Here is a 23,168-nt window from a genome sequence, read left to right on the forward strand (position 1 = left end):
AGCCAGCCGATGCAACCTCCGCCCCACCCATGACATTGAAACTTACCCAGGGGATGGAGCTCTCCAAGATGGCCGACTAGGCCCGGAGCTGCGTGGCACCCGACATTGTCTCCCGCCCCAAGCCGGTGACCAACCACTCCCAGCGCCGAGAAACGCAGGATCGGCAGCCTCTAGACTTAAGGACCCAGTACATGTCCCATAACCGAGCCAAGAGGGACCTCAGACCACAGTACCAGGCAGCAATAGCGGAGACCGCTCCTCTCAAGATGGCGGATCCGGCGCCTCAGATGACAGACATGGAGGAGGGAGATCCGACTCCGGCCGTCCCGACCACAGAAGGCTTTCAGCACCTCACTCCACGGGGCACAGTGAGTACACACTTGCTCCTCACCCCATCCCCAGCATCCACAGAATCCCTGTTGGGACGGATGGCGGAAGAATACTCACTGTCCCCGGCCTGTGCCTCACCCACTGCGCGCCAGGATCGCCCCGGCCTGTGTGACGCTGCCGGGCCTGCATCCCCACTGCCAGATGATATCCTCTCCAGGATGGCGGCCCTTCTGGATTCAGGACTAGCTCAGGTAGCTTTCAAAATCACTTCTAACCTTAGGGTAGACCTCCAGAACCTGGGGTCGCGCATGGAGCTGATTGAAAACAAATTAGACATGACTGTAGCTAAGACCAACCAGCATACCGGTCTGATTCAAACACTCCAAGAACAATTGGACTCTGCCTTATTCAAAGTTGAGGACTTGGAAAACGGATCGCGTAGGGAAAATTTCAGACTGAGGGGTCTTCCCGACACGGTCACTGACATTCCCGCAGCTATTCACAGCCTGATCAAGGACCTTATTCCGGGGATCCCAGACCACAAGCTAGAACTGGACAGAGCCCACAGGGCCCTAGGCCCCCCCAGAAAGGACGGCAGCCCTAAAGATGTGGTTGTTAAACCACACTTCTACTCGGTGAAGGAGGAGATCATCAAAAGGGCCAGGAATGCCCCTCAGCTCACCTGTATGGGTCATCCAGTCCAAATCTTTACGGATCTAGCCCCATCCACTATTCAAAGACGAAGAGCACTGAAACCATTGCTAACCGTCCTCTCGCAAAAAGAAATAAAGTACTGGTGGGCCTTCCAATTTGCTCTTAAGTTCTCCCACAAGAACAAAACCCACTCCTTTTCCAGTCTTCATGAGGGTGAAAGGCTACTCCTTCACCTTAATCTTCTACCACAGCCGCCGGAACGACAGAGTCCATCCACCAGCTCAAGCTCATCTAAGCGCCCGATCCCGACGAGCCCTCTGACACCTGTGTGGACCCAGGCCAAGTTCAAACGCTCCAAAGACTGTAATCCTCCATGATCTCCCCAGCTACTCCTCAACATCTTCCATCCACGAGGACGTGGTTCTCTACAGTTACTTCTCTCTGAAGTTTGTTATCATTCAGGTCCCACCTGACTTCCCAATTTGTCAATTGACTTGCTATACCGGTTGTCTTGCCCGCCTTTTTTTTTTTTTTTTCCTTCCTTTTGGAAACAGACTCCTGTTTTTGGACTTCTTTTTCCCTTGGTCACAAATTTTTATGAGGGGCCGGGAACGTCTAATGTTCCCGTCGAATTTCTTACTGCCTTTTAACATTTTCGCAGTAACCATATTTTTGGCTAAGCCGTTATTGTTTTCATTCCAGGCTTGTTATAAGTTTGTACTGCCTTCAAGTTCACTTTAATGTAATGTTGGTCACCTTGCATGCATACTTTGGTATTATTTTTCTTCTTCAGCATGTTTCAGATGGGCGGGAGCCCTGTCGGGGTGGTCTCGTGCCGCCTCCACCTGTCGCCGGGAGATTCCCTTTATTGGTTGTCTCCTGCGTGACAGCTCCCCGTCACCCAGGACTGGGTGTCGGGCACTTTTCTATGCCTCGGAGCGGATTGATGCAGACCACAATCCGCTCACTCAGGTCCTTTTTGGACGATGGTCTGCCACCTCTACTTTTCTACTTTTTTCTCATCTCCCTCTTCCCTTCTTCCATTGCAGCCGAGCTCCGGAGGGATGGACCAACATCTTTCAACATCCCTAAAGCTACTCCGTTTCGGATTCCCAATGTCTCTCATGTTGTGGACACACTGGGGGTAAGTGGTTTACTGTTCCATGGGCTTCCTTCCTCCAAACAGGATGTCTTCTTCTAAGGTTCCCGCTCCACGTCTCCGCATAGCCACTCATAACGCTCAGGGTCTTAATTCCCCTGTGAAACGCAGGAAAGCGTTCCAGGAAATGCATCATAGGAAAATTGATGTTCTTATGCTTCAGGAAACGCACTTCCCGAAGACGTATAGACCCAAATTCCTCCATGCCAAGTTTCCCACATTCTTCTTAGCAAATGCAAACAACAAAACACGTTGCGTGGCTGTTTTATTCGCTAAATCTTGTAGATTCAACCTGATCTCGGAATTTGCAGATGCGGACGGTAGATTTCTGCTTGTTAAAGGCACGATCGACGGGCAACTATTCTCTTTTGTATCTTATTACGCCCTTAATCTCAATCAGGTTAAATTTTTTCAATCCATGTTCCAACGGCTCCTCCCGCATCTAGAGGGCCACTTAATCTTTGGTGGTGACTCCAACACGGCCTTTGACTTCAGCTTGGACAAGTCCAGACCGCCGGGTTCCCAGTCACTAAGACCCCCAACACATAGTGTGAAACTGGCAAAATTGCTTAACCAAACGGGATTGATAGATTGCTGGAGGGAAATGAATCCCACGACCAAAGACTATACTCACTTCTCCCATCCACACCAGACGTACGCGCGTATTGATCACATCCTTGTATCCTCTTCTATTCTCCCGTATGTTCAGTCCGCTTCCATTAAAGACACGGTCTGGTCGGACCACTCGATGGTGGCGGCCACGATAACTCGACCCCACACCACTAATACAGCCTTCCACTGGAAACTCAACGAATCTCTACTTAGCGAACCTTGCAGAGTCTCAGAGATTGAAAAGTCGCTTTCTGAATATTTTCTTCTTAACGACACAGGAGATGTTTCCCCAGAGGTTATTTGGGCGGCTCACAAATCCACTATTAGGGGTAAACTAATTCAAATGTCTTCCAAACTTAAACGAGATAGACGGGCTCATATCGCTAAATTGGAACAAGAGTACTCTACCCTTCTCTCCAACCACAAAGCTGATCCTACCTTGGTCTCCTTGCGTGTCTTAGACGAAGCTAGAACTACTCTTAACCTGGCTCTCACCGGCTCGGCCGAAAAGTACCTGAGATGGCAGGGAGCCAAATTTTACCATCATAAGGATAAAATAGGTTCCATGCTAGCCTCTAAACTGCGTCCCCAATTTCGCTCGATCCACATTCCTAAATTTTTATATTCCAGGGGGCCAGAAATCACAGAATCCCAAACGCATACTGCCAGCCTTTGCGGATTTCCTCAAAAAACTATATACTTCTGACAGAACAGAGGCTGACCCTGATTTAGAAAGTTTCCTCTGTGATCTCCGTATCCCTGCCATTGCCACCGAACATAAAGATTTACTAGATGCACCCTTCACGGAGGCGGAGATTGCATTGGTGATTAAATCACTTAAGCTGGGCTCGGCTCCTGGCCCGGATGGGTTTTCTAATATCTACTATAAAACCTTCCGAGAATCTTTAACTCCTCACCTGGCCAGGTACTTCAACATGATTCATTCAGGCAACCCGCTGGATAAAGATAGTAACTCAGCCTTCATCTCAGTGCTCCCCAAGCCCGACACAGATCCTGGAGAGGTGAGCAATTACAGACCGATATCATTGATTAACAATGACTTGAAAATACTAACCAAAATTTTAGCTAATAGGATGGCTTCTTTTATCACAACGTACATTCACAAGGACCAGGTTGGCTTCATGCCAGGCAGGCAAGGCCCGGATCAAATTAGAAGGGCGATAGACATTGTCACCCTACTTAGATCAGGCTGGGACGGCTCGGGGAGTCAGGAAGGACTCCTTATTTCAGTGGACCTACAGAAGGCGTTCGACTCAGTCGAGTGGCCTTACCTCTTTACGATACTGTCCAAATGGGGCTTTGGTCCCAAATTCATAGGTATCATGCACTCCCTGTATTCTACACCCACAGCCAAGATTAGGTACCAGGGGTTCTACTCTGACCCCTTCCCTATTTCCAAAGGCACGAGACAGGGATGTCCCCTCTCACCATTACTTTTTGCAATAGCAATAGAAACTTTGGCGTTGGCTATCCGAGCGGATCCCAACATCAAAGGGGTTTCCTGCGGACCCTCAGAACATAAGTGTGCTCTTTTCGCAGATGACCTCTTGCTATTCGTTACGTCTCCCACTACTTCTCTTCCGAACATTTGCTCCTTATTAGACAAATTTGCAAAAATCTCAGGCCTACGGGTGAACTTCGCGAAATCTTCCATCCTTAATGTATCCATCAATCCCCAAGAAGCTCTTCGTCTCCAGCCCTCGTTTAAGTTTAAGTGGAGCAACTCTCACATTAAATATTTAGGCATAAATTTACCTTCCAGACTTGAACTCCTTCACAAATTGAACTACACAGCAATCTATCAATCCCTGGGGAGGGACTTGACGGACTGGTCTTCCTATAACCTATCCTGGCTTGGCAGAATTAACTCAATTAAGATGAATGTACTCCCCAGACTCCTGTACCTATTTAGAGCTTTACCTGTTCCCATAATCAGGGACCAGCTCAAAAAATTTCAAAACACAGTAATTAAATTTATCTGGGGCAAAACGGGGCATAGGCTGCTCCGCAAGGTTTTGTTCCGGCCTAGAAAACAAGGGGGTTTGGGCGTACCAAAATTTTGGGCTTATTACCGGGCGGCGAGGCAAGCGCAACTTTCAATAGTATATTCCCGATACGAAAAACCGGACTGGGTTCAAATGGAGAGGCAGACGGTCCCGACATACACTCTGGACTTCCTCCTCTGGGCCTCCCCTAGACAAAGACCACCCATACTGTCCCCCACACTCTCAGCGTCTTTTGCACTCTGGGATTCTCTGCGAACCCTGCCGGCTCTGACATCCTCTCTCCAACCGCTCTCACATATATTCAACAATCCACAATTCCCTCCGGGCCTGAACATCAAAGCATTTCAATGGTGGCTCGACAAAGGCCTCTACCGCATAGGGCAGTTTTTCACCACTAAGGGCCCATACACTCTGAAACATTGTCACGATAAACTGCAGATGCCCACCTCGGAAGCATATAGGTTTCTGCAAATTTCTAATTTTCTGCGCTCGATCTCTACAGGGATGACTCCCCCATTTACTTTTACGGGCCTATGAGACGTGGTGCGGAAACTCAGCGGCACAAAGCGGCAAAAAATATCTCTGATATATTTAGCATTAATGTCGGAAGACTCCAAACTACCCTACATGGAAGCATGGGAAAGGGATCTGGCGGAGGCGTGGGGGGTGGAGGAGTGGGGAAACATGTTTTTCCGCTCTTTCAGGGGCATCAGAAACATATCCTTGATAGAAGCAAATATAAAAGTTTTAACTCGCTGGTACTTAGTACCTACGCGAGTCCATAAAATGTTTCCCTCCTCCTCTCCACTATGTTTCCGAGGATGCCGGGTTCCTGGCGACATGCTCCACGTGTGGTGGGATTGCCCGAGGTTACGGAGCACATGGAATAGAGTACACCACATGATATTCAAAGTCACCGAACTTAGAATCCCCAGACGAGCGGCTTATGCCCTGCTGGGATCTAGAGTGCCCGAGATTTCTAAACACCTGCAACAATTAATATTTTTTATTTTTCTGGGCACAAAAATGACTATTGCCGCAGCCTGGAAGCAACGAAAGGTGCCTATGAGACAAATCAGAAACAAAATCACGTGGATTATGTCCCAAGAAAAGATGGTGGCATCCCTGACAGACACGGTAACTACATTTGAAAAGATTTGGGAACCATGGGCAGCTTATGTGGGAATATCCCTTGTTCCGGGATTGACTTAGGCCATGAGGTTGGGGCGTGCCTCTCTGGAGTTCGGCTGCTTCCCCCTCCCCCTTTTTCTCTCTTCCTTTTTCTACTTCCCTCACCTTTCCTTTCTCGCTTCACTCTCTCTGTTCTTTTCTTCTTCCTTATGTTCAGCAGTCTGGGTCAGTTTTATCTTAGATAGGTCCAAATTTGTACCATATTTCTATGCAGTCCTTGACCCACCCGACGATGCTGTAGATTCCTCCCACCTACTCAGCTATGAGGGAGCTTGGACTCTTTAGCCACAACTTAGACTGTAATTACTCTATGCAGTCAGTCCTTCTCCTTATTGTTAACTTAATTGGTGCGTACTTGGTATCACAGCTCCCAGATACATCTCTGTTGTATTTCTCACTCTAGCCTCATCTACGCATTGTCATCAATGTTGGATCTGCTTTATTGTACAATAATCTTATGTAACCCAGATTGCAAATGTTTCGATTGTTATCTTCTTTATGTTCTTGCTTTTGCATTATTAAAATAAAATATTTGAAAGAAAAAAAATCATCAGCAGCCCCTGACTTTTAAGCTGAAGAAGGGTGGTTGAAGAACCACTTTAAGTGCACGGATTGTTCAGCAAATTTACAGAAGATAATAGCCAAATGTAGTAAATAAAATTGCCTGCAAAGAATGCAGTTATTCATGCAAAGTTTTTGAGATCAACATTACAGAAAATTGCATAGCACATTTGTGTTCAGAAAAATAAAATAATACAATAACAATAATAGTATTTCTATCCTCCGCTGATTTGTTTGCTAGATGTTTTAAAACAGGCAAGTGCACTATTTTCTTACAATCTGTACACCACCATACCTGTTGTTACTTCTTTACCAGAAAGTTGAGCACTTTCACACTATTTTCTTTCAAGTTCTACAAACTATCCAATTAACAATGCAAATTCCCAGGTTAAACAAGGTCTGGCCTTTTTTGCGATCATCCTTTTTTACATACTTGTCAATTAAAGTTGTCACCTTTGTTAACATCTTAAGTGTAGATAAATGAATGATATAATAAACTGACAACACTTCTGCAATGTTGCCTATTGCCTATTCAATTCATACTACAACAGGACACAGCTGTTGTAGCTTTTACAATAATAACCATTTGGAGACATTTTCCTATAAACTAAACAAATCGTGTTCCTGGACAAATAGGTAGAACAGTCAATAACCCTAAAAACGCTCTACAGAAAAAAAAAAAAAAAAAAAGAAAAAGTAAAACCCTGTATAAATGTTAATACCAAGCATGGTACTAAAGAAGAAAGTCAGCAATGTTTCAATATATGCTCTTTAATGTCCTATTAAATAGAGGGGCCATTCATTTCTAAATTCATGGAGTGCAGTTGAAAGTGAACTTGAACATTTTAAATCCTTTTGCTCATTCAAGCCAACAATTCTTCAACATTTCTTCTCTGCAAAAAATACCATGAATCTTCTAACCTCAGTCCCATTTACACAAGAAAATGCTATAATTCTACTTTAAGTGGCGGTTCACACTCTTGCGGCTGCGGCGATCGCATGTAATATCGGAGCGCACTGCTCCTTCATTGCATGCGATCGGCTGTGCGGTGCAAATTCAGCCATACACTTTGTATGGCTAAATTCACACTGCACCCGCACAAAAGTCGCACATGACCCTTTTTTTCAGCCGCATCAGGATCGGATCGCTCAGTGGTTCACACTTGTGCGATCCGATCCTGTGCGAACTGTAAAGATCGCACTGCGATATGCGATCAAACTGGGGGTGTCGTTAACATTTCATTGACACCCCCAGCGCATCGCATATGGCAGTGTGAACTGCCAAGGGTGCGTTTGCGATGCGGGAACAGGCTGCGAATTCGCAGCCTTCCCGCATCGCATAAGTGTGAACCGGCACTTAGAGTAATTGATGTAAGATTAAAGGTGTAAAAATATATTAGGAGGCATCCCCCAGCCCACGACACAGCAGTTCCTGATAAAGGGGTGTCTGGGTCGGGCGGCAAACACAGGATATAAAGCAAGGAAAGGAAGAGAAGGAAAAGAGGAAAAAAAAAAAAAGACATACATATATATGCCCTATGTTGGCATGTTCAATCTTGTTTACTCTTCTAAAGTGGTTATTTAAATATCACACGCTGTTCTGTTACCATTGTACTTATTATTGTACGTGTATGATGTTCCTTTCTGTTCATGATGGTTTATATTGTTTTCCTTACTGAAAAACCCATAAAGATGTTTTTGGAAAAAAAAAAAAAAAAAAGAGGCACAGTGATATCTTAAGGCCCTTTCACACAGGCGGACCGTTCAGATCCGCCTTTTAGTTTTTTTGGCGGATTTGAATGGTCCCCCCATGCATCTCTATGGGGCATCGGATGTCAGTGGAGACATGTCCGCTGACATCTGATCCGATCCGTCAAATCTGGATGGATGGAAACCCTATTTTCCATCCATCCGTCCAGCGGATTGGATGAGAACGGACCGACGGTCCGTTCCCATCCGATTCCCCCGAAGAGATGTATGGGGCTCCGACAGCTGTGTCTCCTCAGTGCGGAGAACAGCTGTCATTCTCCTGCTCAGCGGGAGATCGGTGGATCAATCCCCCGCTGAGATAAACGGAGTCCGTCGGACGGATGGACAGTGTGAAAGAGCCCTAAGGCAGGGCTTGACAAATTTTCCTGAAATCTAGGAGCCAGCTAAAAAAGTTAGGAGCCAGTTTTTTTTTTTTTTTTAAACTAACAACCAAGCTTTATTTAATAAAAAGGATACTAAATTTACACATAAATACGACTAGAACCCCACTCTCCTCTATAGCGCAATTGGATGGAAACAGACTGTCTGTCTCTTTCCATCCGATGCCATCTGATCCGATCCACGGGATGGATAGAAAATAGAACCACCATCCGTCTGCTTTTGGCGGACAGGATCAGATGGCGGCAGATTACTGCTCCATAGAGGAGAATGAAGGGTCCGATCAGGTCTGCCTGAAAAACTGACAGGCGGACCTGATCAGACAGCCCGTGTGAAAGGGGCCTTCGGCTGTGGCATGGCGATGAGGAAAAAAAATATATATATATATATATATATATATATATATATATATATATATATTTTTTTTTTTTTTTTTAATAATAATAGGAAAGGAAAGAAATATTTTTATATTTTTTTTAATAATTACAAAAAAAGAAAAAAATATTATTTAATTTATTTTTTAAATGTAAAAGAAAAAAAAAATTAATAATAATAACCACACTTCCTGTCAAAGGTAACTAACTGGACAGGGAGATGGTAATGCACTGAGAAGAAACAGGCAGTGGAAACAGTCATTACAACAGTCATTTCTCCCGGCCACCACAAGAGGGCGCCAGTTCCCCATTGGAAGCCTCTCATCTCAAGTAGGCTGAAAAGCCGGGGCCTCAATTTTCGGACGGCGCGGAAGTCCGTGCACTCCGTGCACGGAAGTCCATGGAAAAATGACAGGACACCTTCTGCAGGGCACCCCAGGCGCCAGATCGCTAATTCTAGTCGCAAATGCGACCTGGCGCCCGGGGATTGTCGAGCCCTGCCCTAAGGAATAAGGAGAGTTTTTGAGAAATCCCCCTGAGGAAGACACATGACCCTGTTTAGACACGCATAGGGGAGGGGCAAGGACAGTGAAGGCAGTCAGGCTCATACGAGGCTTAGGAGTCAGATCATTAAAACGGCTGTGTGGCTTTGGAGACCTCTGATTTTAACAATTTTTGGACACAGTTTGGTGCGCTGGAAGCCAATTAAATATGCGAGTACTCAATTTATAGTATTAATAAAGGCAGTTTTAAAAATGATATAAGCACTATTTGGAGCCCTTTCATTTCATGTGGCATCACATCTGACCGGGAGATTGGCATATGTATGAGCAGAGCATCTATGAGATCTACATCATACTAATTGAACCTTGGGTGGTTCACATGCGTAATCTGACCTAGCCTAATTGTGGAGTCACATCTTATGAGGTGAGACTTCAATCAGGAGGGGGGAGCACGAGTGAGGTGGCAGATCACTTTTTACTATTGGAACACATTTTAAAGCACCTAATTGGATTAAGGACATTGATCACACTTATATTGAAATAATCACTGCATATGGGAATTTATGAACTATGGACTACACTATACCTATATTGCATGTTTGAAACATTTAACACAAGACTGTACGCGATATATTTTGTTGTTTATGTCTACACATTAATGGGAATGAACACTTATATGTTTTAAAGGAGAGTTTTTGGATTATAAAATCTATAACTATTTTTACCAACTGTTATATAAAAATTAACTACATGAAGAAGATACTGCATAAATAAAAGATTCTACTTCATTGCAACTTCACAAAAATCCAAAACAACTATGTGGTTGATTTACTAAAACTGGAGTGCAAAATCTGGTGCAGCTGCGCATGGTGGCCAATCAGCTTGTTTAATGAAGCTTTGACAACAAAATAACTGGAAGCAGATTGGTGTTTATGAGACCTGCACTAGATTTTGCACTCAGTTTTTAGCAAATAAATCCTTATGTGTTTTACAAGCTTAGCAGATGTGTTAAATATAGCACTCTTGTCATTATTAAGAGTATCTACTGTGCATGCCCAGTTAGTGTTAAAGGGTAAGTGCAAATAAAAGTAATATTTAGGTTATAGATAGAGACTATTTGGATAACTAAGTACCAGGGCTGGTGCTAGACTATGTTGTGCCCTAGGCAAGACCAGCTACTTGCACACTCCCACAAAAAAAAAGAAAACTTCTACATTTTTTTTAAAAAAGTAGAAAATAATAAAACGTCTATACATGAAACTGCTACATTTCTTTTAATTTGCAAAAATAATTGTCAGAGAAGGCCTTGCATATTTTAACAGGACAGAAGGACAATGCTAAATTGCTTACTGCATCTATGACAACAGAATTGCTTTCATAGTAGAAAAGTCCATCCGTGCACACGGAAGTGTCATTCATTCACAGGGTTCTATAATTTAGTGAGCTAAAAATGTGTCAGACAGCTTGTAGTTCCCACACTGTGAGGCTGCTGTTGAGCTTTCTCGTAGTTCACGTAGATCTTCTTGCAATTCAGTAACTGACTGCATGTATCGGTGGTATGGGCAGACTATATTGACAGTCTGCAGGATCCTGGCATTGCACCTGTGATCTACTGATAGAGGGTGCAATGCTTTACAGGCTACAGTATAAACATATAATCGATGCACATTTTTTACCTGCAAAAGCTGGCCATACATTATACAATTTTCTTCTTCAATTTTATTTTGATTAAAGCCCTCGTACACACGCACAGATTGTTGGCCGTAAATTGTCGGCCAACGTCCGATCGGCCGATTGTAGGCTTGTTAGTATGATGCTTCCGACAACCAACTGCGAATTTTCGGCTGAAAAAAATCTGGTGTGCATGCTATAAAATTTTTGTTGGCCAACAACAGAACGGCCGATTGTTCCTCAGTCAGTACAGATTTCGGCAGACAAAAATCAGATGAGCAAGACTGGGCATGCTCAGAGAAGAAAAAACACATGGAAAGTCAACCATCACATGACATCACTTCTGAAGTTGGTTTTTGTTGGCCAACAAAAGTCCAGTGCAAGTCTAGAGCACATTTCAACCAACAAACAACACTGGACAAAAGACGGCCGATCGGTCGGCCAACAATCTGTGCGTGTGTACGAGGCTTTACCTTCAACTATGTAGTGCAAGGGTCTACCTGATTGAATACAAATTGAAAGTGTATAGGTTTAACCTTATATTATATGTTTATTGCTAAATCTAAAGGAAAGTTGTACAAGAAAATTGTATAATGTATGGCCAGCCTAAGGCTAGCACATCTTTTAGATGTGCATTTTTTTTTTTTTTTATAAAAAGTGAACTTATCCTTTAACTGGCCTGCCTGCAGTCCATGTCTCTCAACAAATGAAAATATTTGACGCATTTTGAAATAAAAAATTTAAAAAGATGACCCAGGAATGTTGAGTAGTTAGAATCCAGAATAGAAAATCATTCCAGACGTTCACAGAGTGTCATTAAAAGGAGAGGGGATGCTACATCATGGTAAACATGGCCCTGTCCCAATTTATTTATTTTTTGGATGTGTTGCTGACATCAATTTAAAAAATCACCTTGTTTTTTTTTTCTTTAAATGGTACACTTTCTCCGTTTAAACATTTGATGAGTTTTCTATGTTCTACTGTAAAAAAAATATGGGTTTTTGAGATTTATATCTCATTGCATTCTATTTCTATGTAGATTTTACACAGCATCCCAACTTTTTTTGAATTTTAGGTTACTGTATATATATATATATGCCCTTGTTACATTTAATTTAAAAAAGTTTTAGATTTTTTTTGATCAATATTTTTACATGGATGCCATGTCATATTCTTTTCCCTGTCATACTTTTTTCAAAAGAGGTACGTCATTGAACAGCATGACCAATCAAGTGTTGCCAAAGATGAGTGAACCCCTCAGAGCATGGTCTTGACTCACCAGACCAGTCAAGATGTTATGATATTCCTAGATTATCTACTCCCCTTTGCCCCTGCTGGGTACTCACTACAACAGAAACCTGGTATGTTAACCACTGTATTTATTAATGTACAGACCTCTCCTACTGGGTTTGTTGGCAAATTGACATGGTCAATTGGCTCATGCCAAGAACTACTGCCTTCACTGTTGAGTGAGTTGGAATTATGAAGTGTGGAACAGTGAAAGGTGTAGAATATCACAGGGGTTCTAATTTGATGATTACCTAGTGTATTCAAGATGCTGTGAATAGCATTTTAAATAATTATAAACAGATAAACTATAATTTGTTCATGAAAGATTTTCCTAGCTTTGTAGCTGGTACTTTGCATTACATTTCAGAGAGACATATGTGGTGAATATACCATTTGTTATATTGACATTGACCTGGACATTTACCAATATCTGTTTTTCCTTGAGAAAAAGCGTTTAAATGGTAACTTCACTTTCGTGGGAAAAAAATAGCAAATGAAAAAAAAATATATATATATAAAATATACAATTGCTTCACAAAGCCATATTGTAATATAATGTTATTAAAAGTTACCTTTTTTCTTCAATCTGCAGTGCTGTCATTTTCTATGAAATGTAATGCAGTATTGCAACCTGGAGCCATTCTATACACAGGTGGTATACAGCATGCCCCCCAGAAATTTTATTTCATGCTTGTGCGATTGACTTACGGATTTTACTGTTCTGTTTCTAAAACGTATTAACAATTCATCCAAAAATACTCCTACTTTTAACACTAGAAAATTAACGTATAAACCTCATGGCACGTAGATGTCACTGCAGATATAATTGGCTGTGTTAATTTGCACACTTAAGGTTTGTAATGAAGCCTCCAGCCTGCATGTGATCACTATATAACAGATGACAAAGTAATCACATGATCATATGTGACCTGAGTTGTGAATGATCAGGATTGAGAGCCACCAACTTCGCAAAGTGTCAGGTGCTGGATTGTGAAGAAGTAAGGAAATGGGCTTTAAACATGTATCACCATCACATTTGTCATCTTATGAAGTTATAAATGCATAATAATATAGAACATTATACATAATCCATCACAATAAATATGTCTGAATTCACAAATGTTTTAAAAATATATTTATGTTGCGCAAACCTTTGGGTCAAAGAAAAAAATGATGCAGTACACACATTATTTTTAATTAATAGGTACAGTATCTCACAAAAGTGAGTACAACCCTCACATTTTTGTAAATATTTTATTATATCGTTTCATTTGACAACACTGAAGAAATTACACCTCGCTACAATGTAAAGTACAGCTTGTATAACAGTGTAAATTTGCTGTCCCCTCAAAAAAACTCAACACACAGCCATTGATGCCTAGGCTATAAGAAGATTGCCAAGACTCTGAAACTGAGCTGCAGCACTGTGGCCAAGACCATACAGCGGTTTAACAGGACAGGTTCTACTCAGAACAGGCCTCACCATGGTCGACCAAAGAAGTTGACTGCACGTGCTTAGCATCATATCCAAAGGTTGTCTTTGGGAAATAGATGTATGAGTGCTGCCAGCATTGCTGCAGAGGTTGAAGAGATGGGGGGTAAGCTTGTCAGTGATCAGAACATACGGCACACTCTGCATCAACTTGGTCTGCATGGCAGTCGTCCCAGAAAGAAGCCTCTTCTAAAGATGATGCACAAGAAAATCCGTAAACAGTTTTCTGAAAGCAAGCAGACTAAGGACATGGATTACTGGAACCATGTCCTGTGGTCTGATGAGACCAAGAAAAACATATTTGGTTCAGATGGTGTAAAGCGTGTGTGGTGGCAACCAGGTGAGGAGTACAAAGACAAGTGTGTCTTGCCTACAGTCAAACATGGTGGTGGGAGTGTCATGGTCTGAGGCTGCATAAGTTATAGATTATTGAGGGAGCCATGAATGCCAACATGTATTGTGAAGCAGAGCATGATCCTCTCCCCTCGGAGACTGGGCCGCAGGTCAGAATTCCAACATGATAATGACCCCAAACACACCTCCAAGATGACCACTGCCTTGCTAAAGAAGCTGAGGGTAAAGGTGATGTCTCCAGAACTAAACCTTATTGAGCATCTGTGGAGCATCCTCAAATGGAAGGTGGAGGAGTGCAAGGTCTCTAGCATCCACCAGCTCTGTGATGTTGTCATATAGGAGTGGAAGAGGACTCCAGTGGCAACCTGTGAAGAAATCGCGGCAACATCGCACAGCGTTTGGGGCGCCATTGCAAACCACGGGCATCACACAGGCGTCCCGCGATTTGTAATGATTTCCGGATCGCGGGCAGAATCGCTGTGATTCTGCCCACAATCCGCTACGCCCACATGTGAACGTAGCCTAAAACATCTCAAAATAAAAAAAAAAAAAATAATCAAACTTCTTCATAAATTTAGGCCCAATAAATGTTTGCTGATTGGTTAGCACAAAAATTATAGCGTCTACAAACTATGGGATATATACTGGAAAATTTAATTTTTTGTACTACTAATGGTGACGATCAGCGACTTACAGAGGGACTGCAATATTGCGGCACAAAAATTGGACACTAACTGATATTTTGAGAGAACCAGTGACTCTAACAATGCTCAGTGATAAAAATATACACAGTCACTGTACTAATGACACTGGCTAGGAAAGGGTTAAACATCTAAGGTGTTCAAAGGGTTAACTGTGTGCTTAATCTGTGTTGTGGTGTAAACTGTGTACTGCTTTTACTCAGGGAAGTGATGGATTTTATCCCCCTTTTTGCAGGGACACTTGACCCCTGTCAGAACAAAGATCTGCCTTGTTTAAAAAAAAAAAAACAAAACAAAAAAATCCACCGTTTTTCTTTATGTTCACCGTTTTAGTTTCATAGTTGTAAGCATGTGATGGGTGGGAACAAAAGGGGTTTGATCATTTTTGTTCCATATGAAGTACTGTACCTAGCACAGCACCAGCCATAACATACAGCCCTACATGCAATATATGTATTATCCTAATTTCATTTACATTAATCAAATTAAATTCTGATGTTCTTAATAAAGGAAAACATATTAACACATGTCAACTCTATAAATTGCAAGTTTCTTAGAAAATATGAATTTAAATCAAAATATACAACTCCAGTGCTGAAAGGTTCAAAAGCCATAAGTTGCCTAAGTTTCCCTTACTTAATATATCAGTTATAATCAAATCAATACATTTTCTGTGCCAGTACTGTGCCAACCACATTCATAAATTCTTAGCTCATTTTCTGTTACAGCACATGCACATTTCACAGATAATGGATGTGCTCTTTGTTATAGCTGATGTAATACCCTCAGAGCTGATATTTTACTTTTCCTCTCCTGCTCTACGTTTGTGGATGTATCTATGAGATAAACTTTTTTTTTAAAGTGGTATTTAAATAACATGTCATACTTACCTGCTCTGTGTAATGGTTTTGCACAGAGCAGTCCCGGTCCTCCTTTTCTCGGGTCCCCTGCCAGCGTTCCTGGCCCCCTCCATCCTGCCGGCTGCTCTCCGTGTCCATCCACACACGGAGCTGTGGCTCGGCCCTGCCCCTCTCTCTACTCATTGGCTCACTGGCTGTGATTGACAGCAGTGGGAGCCAATGGCTCAGTGAATGTCCCCAGAGAGCCGAGGCTCTTGTGCACATTGATGGATTGGTAAGTATTGGGGGGGGGGGGGGGGTCTGCTGCACAGAGAAGAATTTTCACCTTGATGCAAAGAGTGCAGCAAAGTAATATACCTTGAGAATTTAGAACCACTTTGAGTCACAAAAAGCAGGACAAGGGGAGTAAACACATTTCCACAAGGTTTTAGGTGCAAAAGATTCAGACTGTAATGACAGCAAGCTTTCCTAGCTATTAAGCTTAGTTCTTAATATACAGGCTGCGACTTGGGAAGCACTTGGATTCTGAACTCAATGGCTCAAGCACTGTAACAAAAGGGAAAGACATGAGGGAAATAGAAGAGACTGGAATACCTTGCAAAGCTCTTACTACAGGAATCAAATGCTGTAAAACAGACATAGCCAATACCAAAATTCTGAACTATTTATGGTAAGTCAACTGAAATGTGAAAGCTGTGGCTGTGGTTTCCCTGCAGCTGAACTTTTAGAGGCATGACCTAGCTTCCTACTGTCAGAGTTGCCTCCCTAATAACTAATGGAGAAATAAATGAGGCAAAAGCAGAGATGCGGGCACTGCAGCTTCTCCTCCAGCAAGGAGAACTGTGACACTGCATAGACAGTAGTAGTCTGACATACGATGCCTTAAATCTGACACTGCAGATATACAATTATGAAACCAAAGGCATGGGAAGTGCATTGCTATTTTTCAGGAGAATATCTGATTAAGCATGTTCCCTATAACATAAGAAATCTATACTTTTTGATTCCACTTTTTATTGAAAGACTGACTATAGATGAATAGAAAATGGAACATTCTAGCATTAAATTACAAAATGTGTTTTATAACACTATCTGGCACTACATCACTATTCAATAAAACAACGATTCTGCATGTGAAAACATCTCACCTTTGTGACAAATTTCACTTATAGGAAACAATGAGGTGATTTACTAAAACTGGAGCACACAGAATCTGGTGCAGTTGTGCATAGTAACCAATAAGCGTTTAGGTTTTATTGTCATTGCTTAATTGAACAAGCTAAAGTTTGAAGCTAATTGCTTACTATACACAGCTGCACCAGATTCTGTGTGCTCCCATTTTAGTAACCCCCCCCCCCCCCCCAAATGTGTCTGTGTAATTTTCTCCATGTAATCCAAGAAACTGCTGGATAATGCAGACCTGGGGACACTGTCTTACATTTCTTTCATGCTACTGTATTAAGATAATGTTCTAAATTTACAATCTTTTTTCCCAAAATAAAAAGGCATTGAGGGGAAAAAAAGATGGTTTTGAGAAAAAAAAAAAAACCTTTCATGACAAGGTTTTAGCAATTTAACTCATTATACTACATATGGCATCCCTTTATCCTTCCCTGGTCCCAAGCTTTCTCATCGCAGCAGCTGAACTTAATTTCAATAGAAACTCAAAGCTTGGTTTTAGCGCAATCTAGTGTTGTATGATTAAAAACAATTTGAAACTGCCTTTGCATGCAGAGTAAAATTAAAATAATTAGCTGCTTCCATTAGAATAGATTGGTGTGTGTTTGATAATTGCTGTGTGACCATAATGGTGTGAAATCCCCCCTAGAAGTGCCATGTGGTCTTCACCACTTATTCTTACACACCAGACAGGAGTATCTAGTACTGCAGTTGCACTCACAACAGTATATACTGAGGCAAAGAGAAAGTCATGTCTGCAGATAAGACAAGAAAAGAGGCCACTGACGTCTTGGCTTATTAATATTAATCAGAGAGCTCCCATGTTTACCTGGCAGACATCCGAGCGAATGCCAGTTTTCCAAAAACCCTGGCTACTGAGTTCTACTGTTACTTCACGCCTCATTGTGTTCTTCTGTCTGATCTTCTGAAGAGCTTCCTAGTTGGATGAAGGGAAAATTGTTAGCTTGTGAAGTCTCCAGAAAAAATGTCAACAGCCCATGTGTGGACGAGCTTGTATCAAATAAACCTATCTTCTAAAAACAAAAAACAGCACAAATCAGGCTCCCTGGATATATCACTACAGCACTGAAAAGAGCAATCGTCTTAAAATCCACGGATACATGCAGAGTAGTTTGAGTCTTAAAACCCAAGCAATGTAGGACACAAAAGTGTTCTCCGTTTAGTACTTAAACACAGACAAAACAAATCGGCAAAAATCTGTCACTTCAAATGGATTTAAAATTCTTTTAAGTCCTGCTGATGTGCCAGGAAATGTAACAAGTTGTATTGTACAGGATTCATACAGAAAAAAGGGCTATCACAGTTATTAACAAGTTAGAGCTTTTCTTATTTTTTAAGAAAACCCTGAGATGATGAGAAAATAATGCAGGCTGCCACTGTAGACCTCTCCTTTAGAAAATGTGAGTCTTTTTTAACTCTACTGCTGATTTACCAGCTTCAGACCTTTAACAGACTGAGACTTTAACAGTCACTGAGAACAAATATGCATAGCAGGTATTTTGACTTGCTGCAAATTTATTCAAGGGCTGAAGGTAAATGTGCAGCATGCCAGCCAGGCAACTAGCATCTTCAAATGGAAGACAGCAAAGGCAGCTTCCAAACTTCTCTCAGTATACGTTTGTGTCAATAAAAATACATCAACTCATATGCATACAATTAGAAACATTGTGAATAGGCTATGAACATTTAAGTATTTTCACACAGAATATGTAACAAGCAGTAAATAAGCTTTAGAATAAACCACTGACCACTCTAGCTGCAAGCACAGTGGATTAATTCACCCCCTCAGCAGTTCAGCTCACCCTGCCCCAGATTCTACCCCCAACCCGGCAGTGTCTTAGCCTTCTAATGCCTAATGTCAACACTGCTGAAAGAATTACATGAACAACTTCTGTAATTCTGCTGTAAACTTTAAGGATGAATTGCTTGTTAAAAAGCCAACAGAATTTTCTGTTAAAAACAGCTAAATACTTTTGAATACGAAAAGGCTCTAGCTATTAGTACTAACACTTATCCTAAATTCCTAAAAACTTGGGAACTTTGGTCTCCAATGCTTCCTAAATAATCTTTAGGTTTTACCTTGCGGTTGCATGACACTTTCTGATACTGTTTTTCTTGTTCTGTACACTGGATCTCTGTCACTTGGATGTATGTTTTATCTTTGTCAGATTTCAAAATGATTGTGTCCTACATCACGTGTATTTTGTTTTTTTTCTAAACTTCAACAAAAACCATTGTTGCAAAAAAACAAAACAAAAAAACAAACCGCTAAATACATTTGAGATTCATAACAAAAATTGGATTTTTGTCTTACCTTTTTTCTGATGTTCATTGACAGACACAGCTCCAGAATCTTCCTAACCATTGGGTTATGCTGTACCCTACAGGAGTAGGAGAATAGGCAGGAACAAGCTTTACCATGCCTATGGGGCAGTCCTAGGAGATATACAGCCACACTCTGTTCATTCAGTTTTGTTTCAAGCAGTGTCAGAAGAAAAATAACTCAACTCAATAGAGGGGTGGGTGCTGTGTCCATCAATGAACATCAGAGAAAAAGATTTTATGGTAAGACAAAAATCCAATTTTCTCTTTTTTTCATTGCCGGACAAAGCTCCAGAATTTTCCTAACCGTTGGGACATCCCAAAGCAGTGTTAAACATAAGGGGGTGGGAAAAACACAGCAGAAAAAATTCCCAAAAGGCTAAACCTAGCTAACCAGGTAACATGGAGCTCAACCAGGAACAACTGGAGATCACCTGAAAACAATATACCCTCAAAGAGGACAAAGTCCTCTCAAACAGCGGCCTGCAAAACCCTGTGGCCAAAAACAGCATCCGCAGATGCCAGTACATCCACTTTATAACATTTTGTGAAAGTGTGCACAGACGACCAGGTGGCCGCCTTGCAAACCTGTATTACTGAAGCCTGATGGCGGAAAGCAAAAGAGGCACTATGCGCCAGCGTAGAAAGAGCCTTAACAGTCAACAGAGGAACCTGACCCTTGATGGGACAAGTCTCTACCACAGTCTGTCTTGTCCATGAGGAAATGGTCACAGCAGACGCGACCAATCCTTTGCGAGGTCCATCTGTAAGGACAAACAGTAAGGCTGATTTCCTAAAAGACTTGGTTGCCACAAGGTACAACCTGAGCGCCTGAATATCCAGAGAGTGCAAGGCAATCCCCCTAGGATGTTTAGACTTAGGAGACAGGGAAGGCAACACAATGTCTTCATTCAGATGGAAACCAGAAACAAAATTAGGAAGGAAAGACTGACAAGGGCAGAGCACCACTTTATCTCTGTGAGCCACCAGGTAAGGTAAACGACAAGACAACGCCGCCAGCTCCGACACCCTGTTTGTAGAAGTAATAGCCACCAAGAAGGCTACCTCCTGGGACAATATGCGCAGAGGAAGCTCGCAAATATTTTTGAAAGATGGTTACTGGAGAACGACAGCACCACATTGAGATCCCACGGAGGCAACAGAAAGAGTACTGGGGGAGCCAAGTGGCGAACCCCCTGAATAAAAGGTGCGAACCAAAGAATGCATAGCCAAAGGACGGTAAAAGAAGACCGTCAAGGCCAAAACCCTGGCCCTTGACGGTACCCAAGGCCAAGCGTTGCTCAACACCTCGTTGGAGGAATGCCAAAATCCGAGCCACCAAAAGGGAAAGGGGATGATCCCCAAGAGACTCACATCACACATGGTACGTCTTCCAGGCGTGATGGTAAATCTTCCTAGAGGTAAGATTTCTAGCCTTTAACAGCGTGGGAATCACCGATTCAGGCAAATCTTTATTCTTTAGCATCTAGCTTTCAACACCCAAGCCATAAAAGCCAGCGACTGTAAAGCAGGATGAAAGATTGGCCCTTGGGCCAATAGATCTTCTCTGAGAGGAAGTCCCCAACTGGCCGTACCAGATCGGCCTACCAAGACCGACGAGGCCAGTCTGGATCCACTAGGATGACCGGATCCTTTCTGCCTCAATCCTTCGTAGAAGACTCTGCAGAAGTTTTAGCAGGGGAAAGGTGTATATCAGATGATACTGTGCCCAGGAAAAACCCGGTCAGCATCAGCAGCTTGACCAGCAGCCTGGTCAGCAGCAACTACAGCCAACCCCTCCATAGGAGCAAAGCCAGCTCACAACCACACACAGGGAGGTGGGCCGAAAGACCCACAGTGATCGTTTAGAGGGGCTGGGGGGGAAGGGAGGTCCCAAAGTCCACCCTAAAAGACCACCAGGGGAGAGGGGGGACACTACTTACCACACCATGGAACTGGGTGGGCACCGCTCCTGGCAGACCACCACACCATCGGAATGGGGGTGCTGCAGGCCAAGAGGCACGCTGCCTCTCAGGCCAGGACCAGGTCGTATGCGCCCTCGTGAAATGTTTAACTCACAGGCCAGCCCCTGTCCAGTGGGGCTATGTTGCAGCCGACCTAGTGAGGAGCTGGGGCCTGCACATGCGCTCGCTGGTTGGACTGGGAAGACCTTAAGGATCTAGAATATCCAGTCCGTCGCCCAGTCCTATAGTTGATTGTAGTTATCACAGGAACAAAAAAATAAAATAAAAGAGGAAAAAATTCCATTTAAAAAGGAAAAAATGCTAGGACCTGAGATCCCAGCAAAGGAACTAGGTCCTTACTCTGGACTTGGGAGAAAAAAACGGAATGCCTAGAGCAGAATGTATATCCCCTGGGGCTGGCCCATAGGCGTGGTAAAGATTTTTCCTGCCTAGTGTCCTACTCCTGTAAGGGGGAAGCAAGATTCCGGAGCTGTGTCTGTCAATGAACAAAATAGAAATAAGGTTTTCCAAGTCTTGCAGTTCATTCTCAACCACAGACTTAGTAGAAAAGACTTAGGGCTTGTTGAGTCAGAGCTAGAGCTTCTCAACCAGCTGAGGTCATAAGCTTTATCGATTGCAGATATATACAGTAGTCCAACTCAGTAGGGGGTGTGCTTAACTGCTCCAGTGAGTGCCAGAGGGGAAGAGCACAGAACCAGTGACCGACAGTCACCACTCTCTGACTGAGAACTTAGCAATCATCAATCTTTGATTGCTCAGTGTAGAGGTGGCATCGGACCAATGCTGCATTCACCTAGGTGAGTATGTATGTTTGTTTTGTTTTAAATCCCACATTTCTCTTTAAAAACTAAAAGTTCAACAGAGCTTTTACAATATGTAAATACTTGAAAATTCCTATGGCACCAAAGCCCTGAATCTGTGGCTAACTACACTAGTTGCACCTTGTGCCAAGGTGACCACCGAACATGGGATCCAGTGCCTGAAGCAAACATTACAGGCTAGCCTGCTGCAGGAGCCTCTAGGTACAGAAAAGAATCACCTGTCAGTGTCAGTTGAAACAGTAAAATAAAGAATGGCTTAGAAGGAGGTTAATTACCTAAGGACACTAGCAAAACAATGTGAGTCCCACAGAGTGGGTGGGGTTATTTTGAGGGGCACTGGGAGCGTTCCCAGCAAAGCTTTTGCCAGTTTCCAATAACTTGAATGCAGCAACATATAACCAATGGCCTATGAATAATAAGTTTTGTGTCATTTACTGTACGATTAAAACAATAATTATCAGCTCTTCTCCCCCCACCCTTTTCTTTTTTCTAAGAACACCTGTCATGTACAAACAGTGCATCAAAACACTCTGTCAGTTCAATCAACCATTTAAAAGATGTTATACTTCGGTTTATGACCAATGTTATCATTTTAAGTGTGTGCCTGATTTAGCAGCAGATATAATGGGGTGGGTGGATCTATCAAGGAAGCTATAGAATTATTTTGGCACCAGAGTGGAAATAACTGACTAAATTATTAAAAGATATCTGATATATTTTTTCCTTAAACACACACATATTGTACATCATATATACTATACATAGTTGTTAAATATATATATATATATATAAAATACCTATGTGTTGAGACACAAATACTGGAAATAAAAAGCAATTTTGCAATTTGAAAGGCAAAACAGTTCTCTATTTAATATTTTTTCTTCCACATGAATTCTATGTCAAGTAAGTTGCA

At 42.4% G+C, this 23,168-nt stretch overlaps 1 protein-coding gene across 1 annotated transcript in view; it reads right to left on the reverse strand.

The window, feature by feature from the left end:
- The window catches only part of DROSHA (drosha ribonuclease III), a 649,328-nt gene that overhangs the window by 266,293 nt on the left and 359,867 nt on the right, over positions 1-23,168 (reverse strand). The window contains exon 16 of the mRNA XM_082259249.1: positions 17,936-18,043. Within this exon, the coding sequence (XP_082115375.1) occupies positions 17,936-18,043 (108 nt within the window). The remainder of the gene's footprint in view (positions 1-17,935; positions 18,044-23,168) is intronic.

Source organism: Pelophylax lessonae (assembly GCF_965119305.1).
Source record: "Pelophylax lessonae genome assembly, chromosome: 5".
In the NCBI taxonomy this organism is placed as follows: Eukaryota; Metazoa; Chordata; class Amphibia; order Anura; family Ranidae; genus Pelophylax; species Pelophylax lessonae.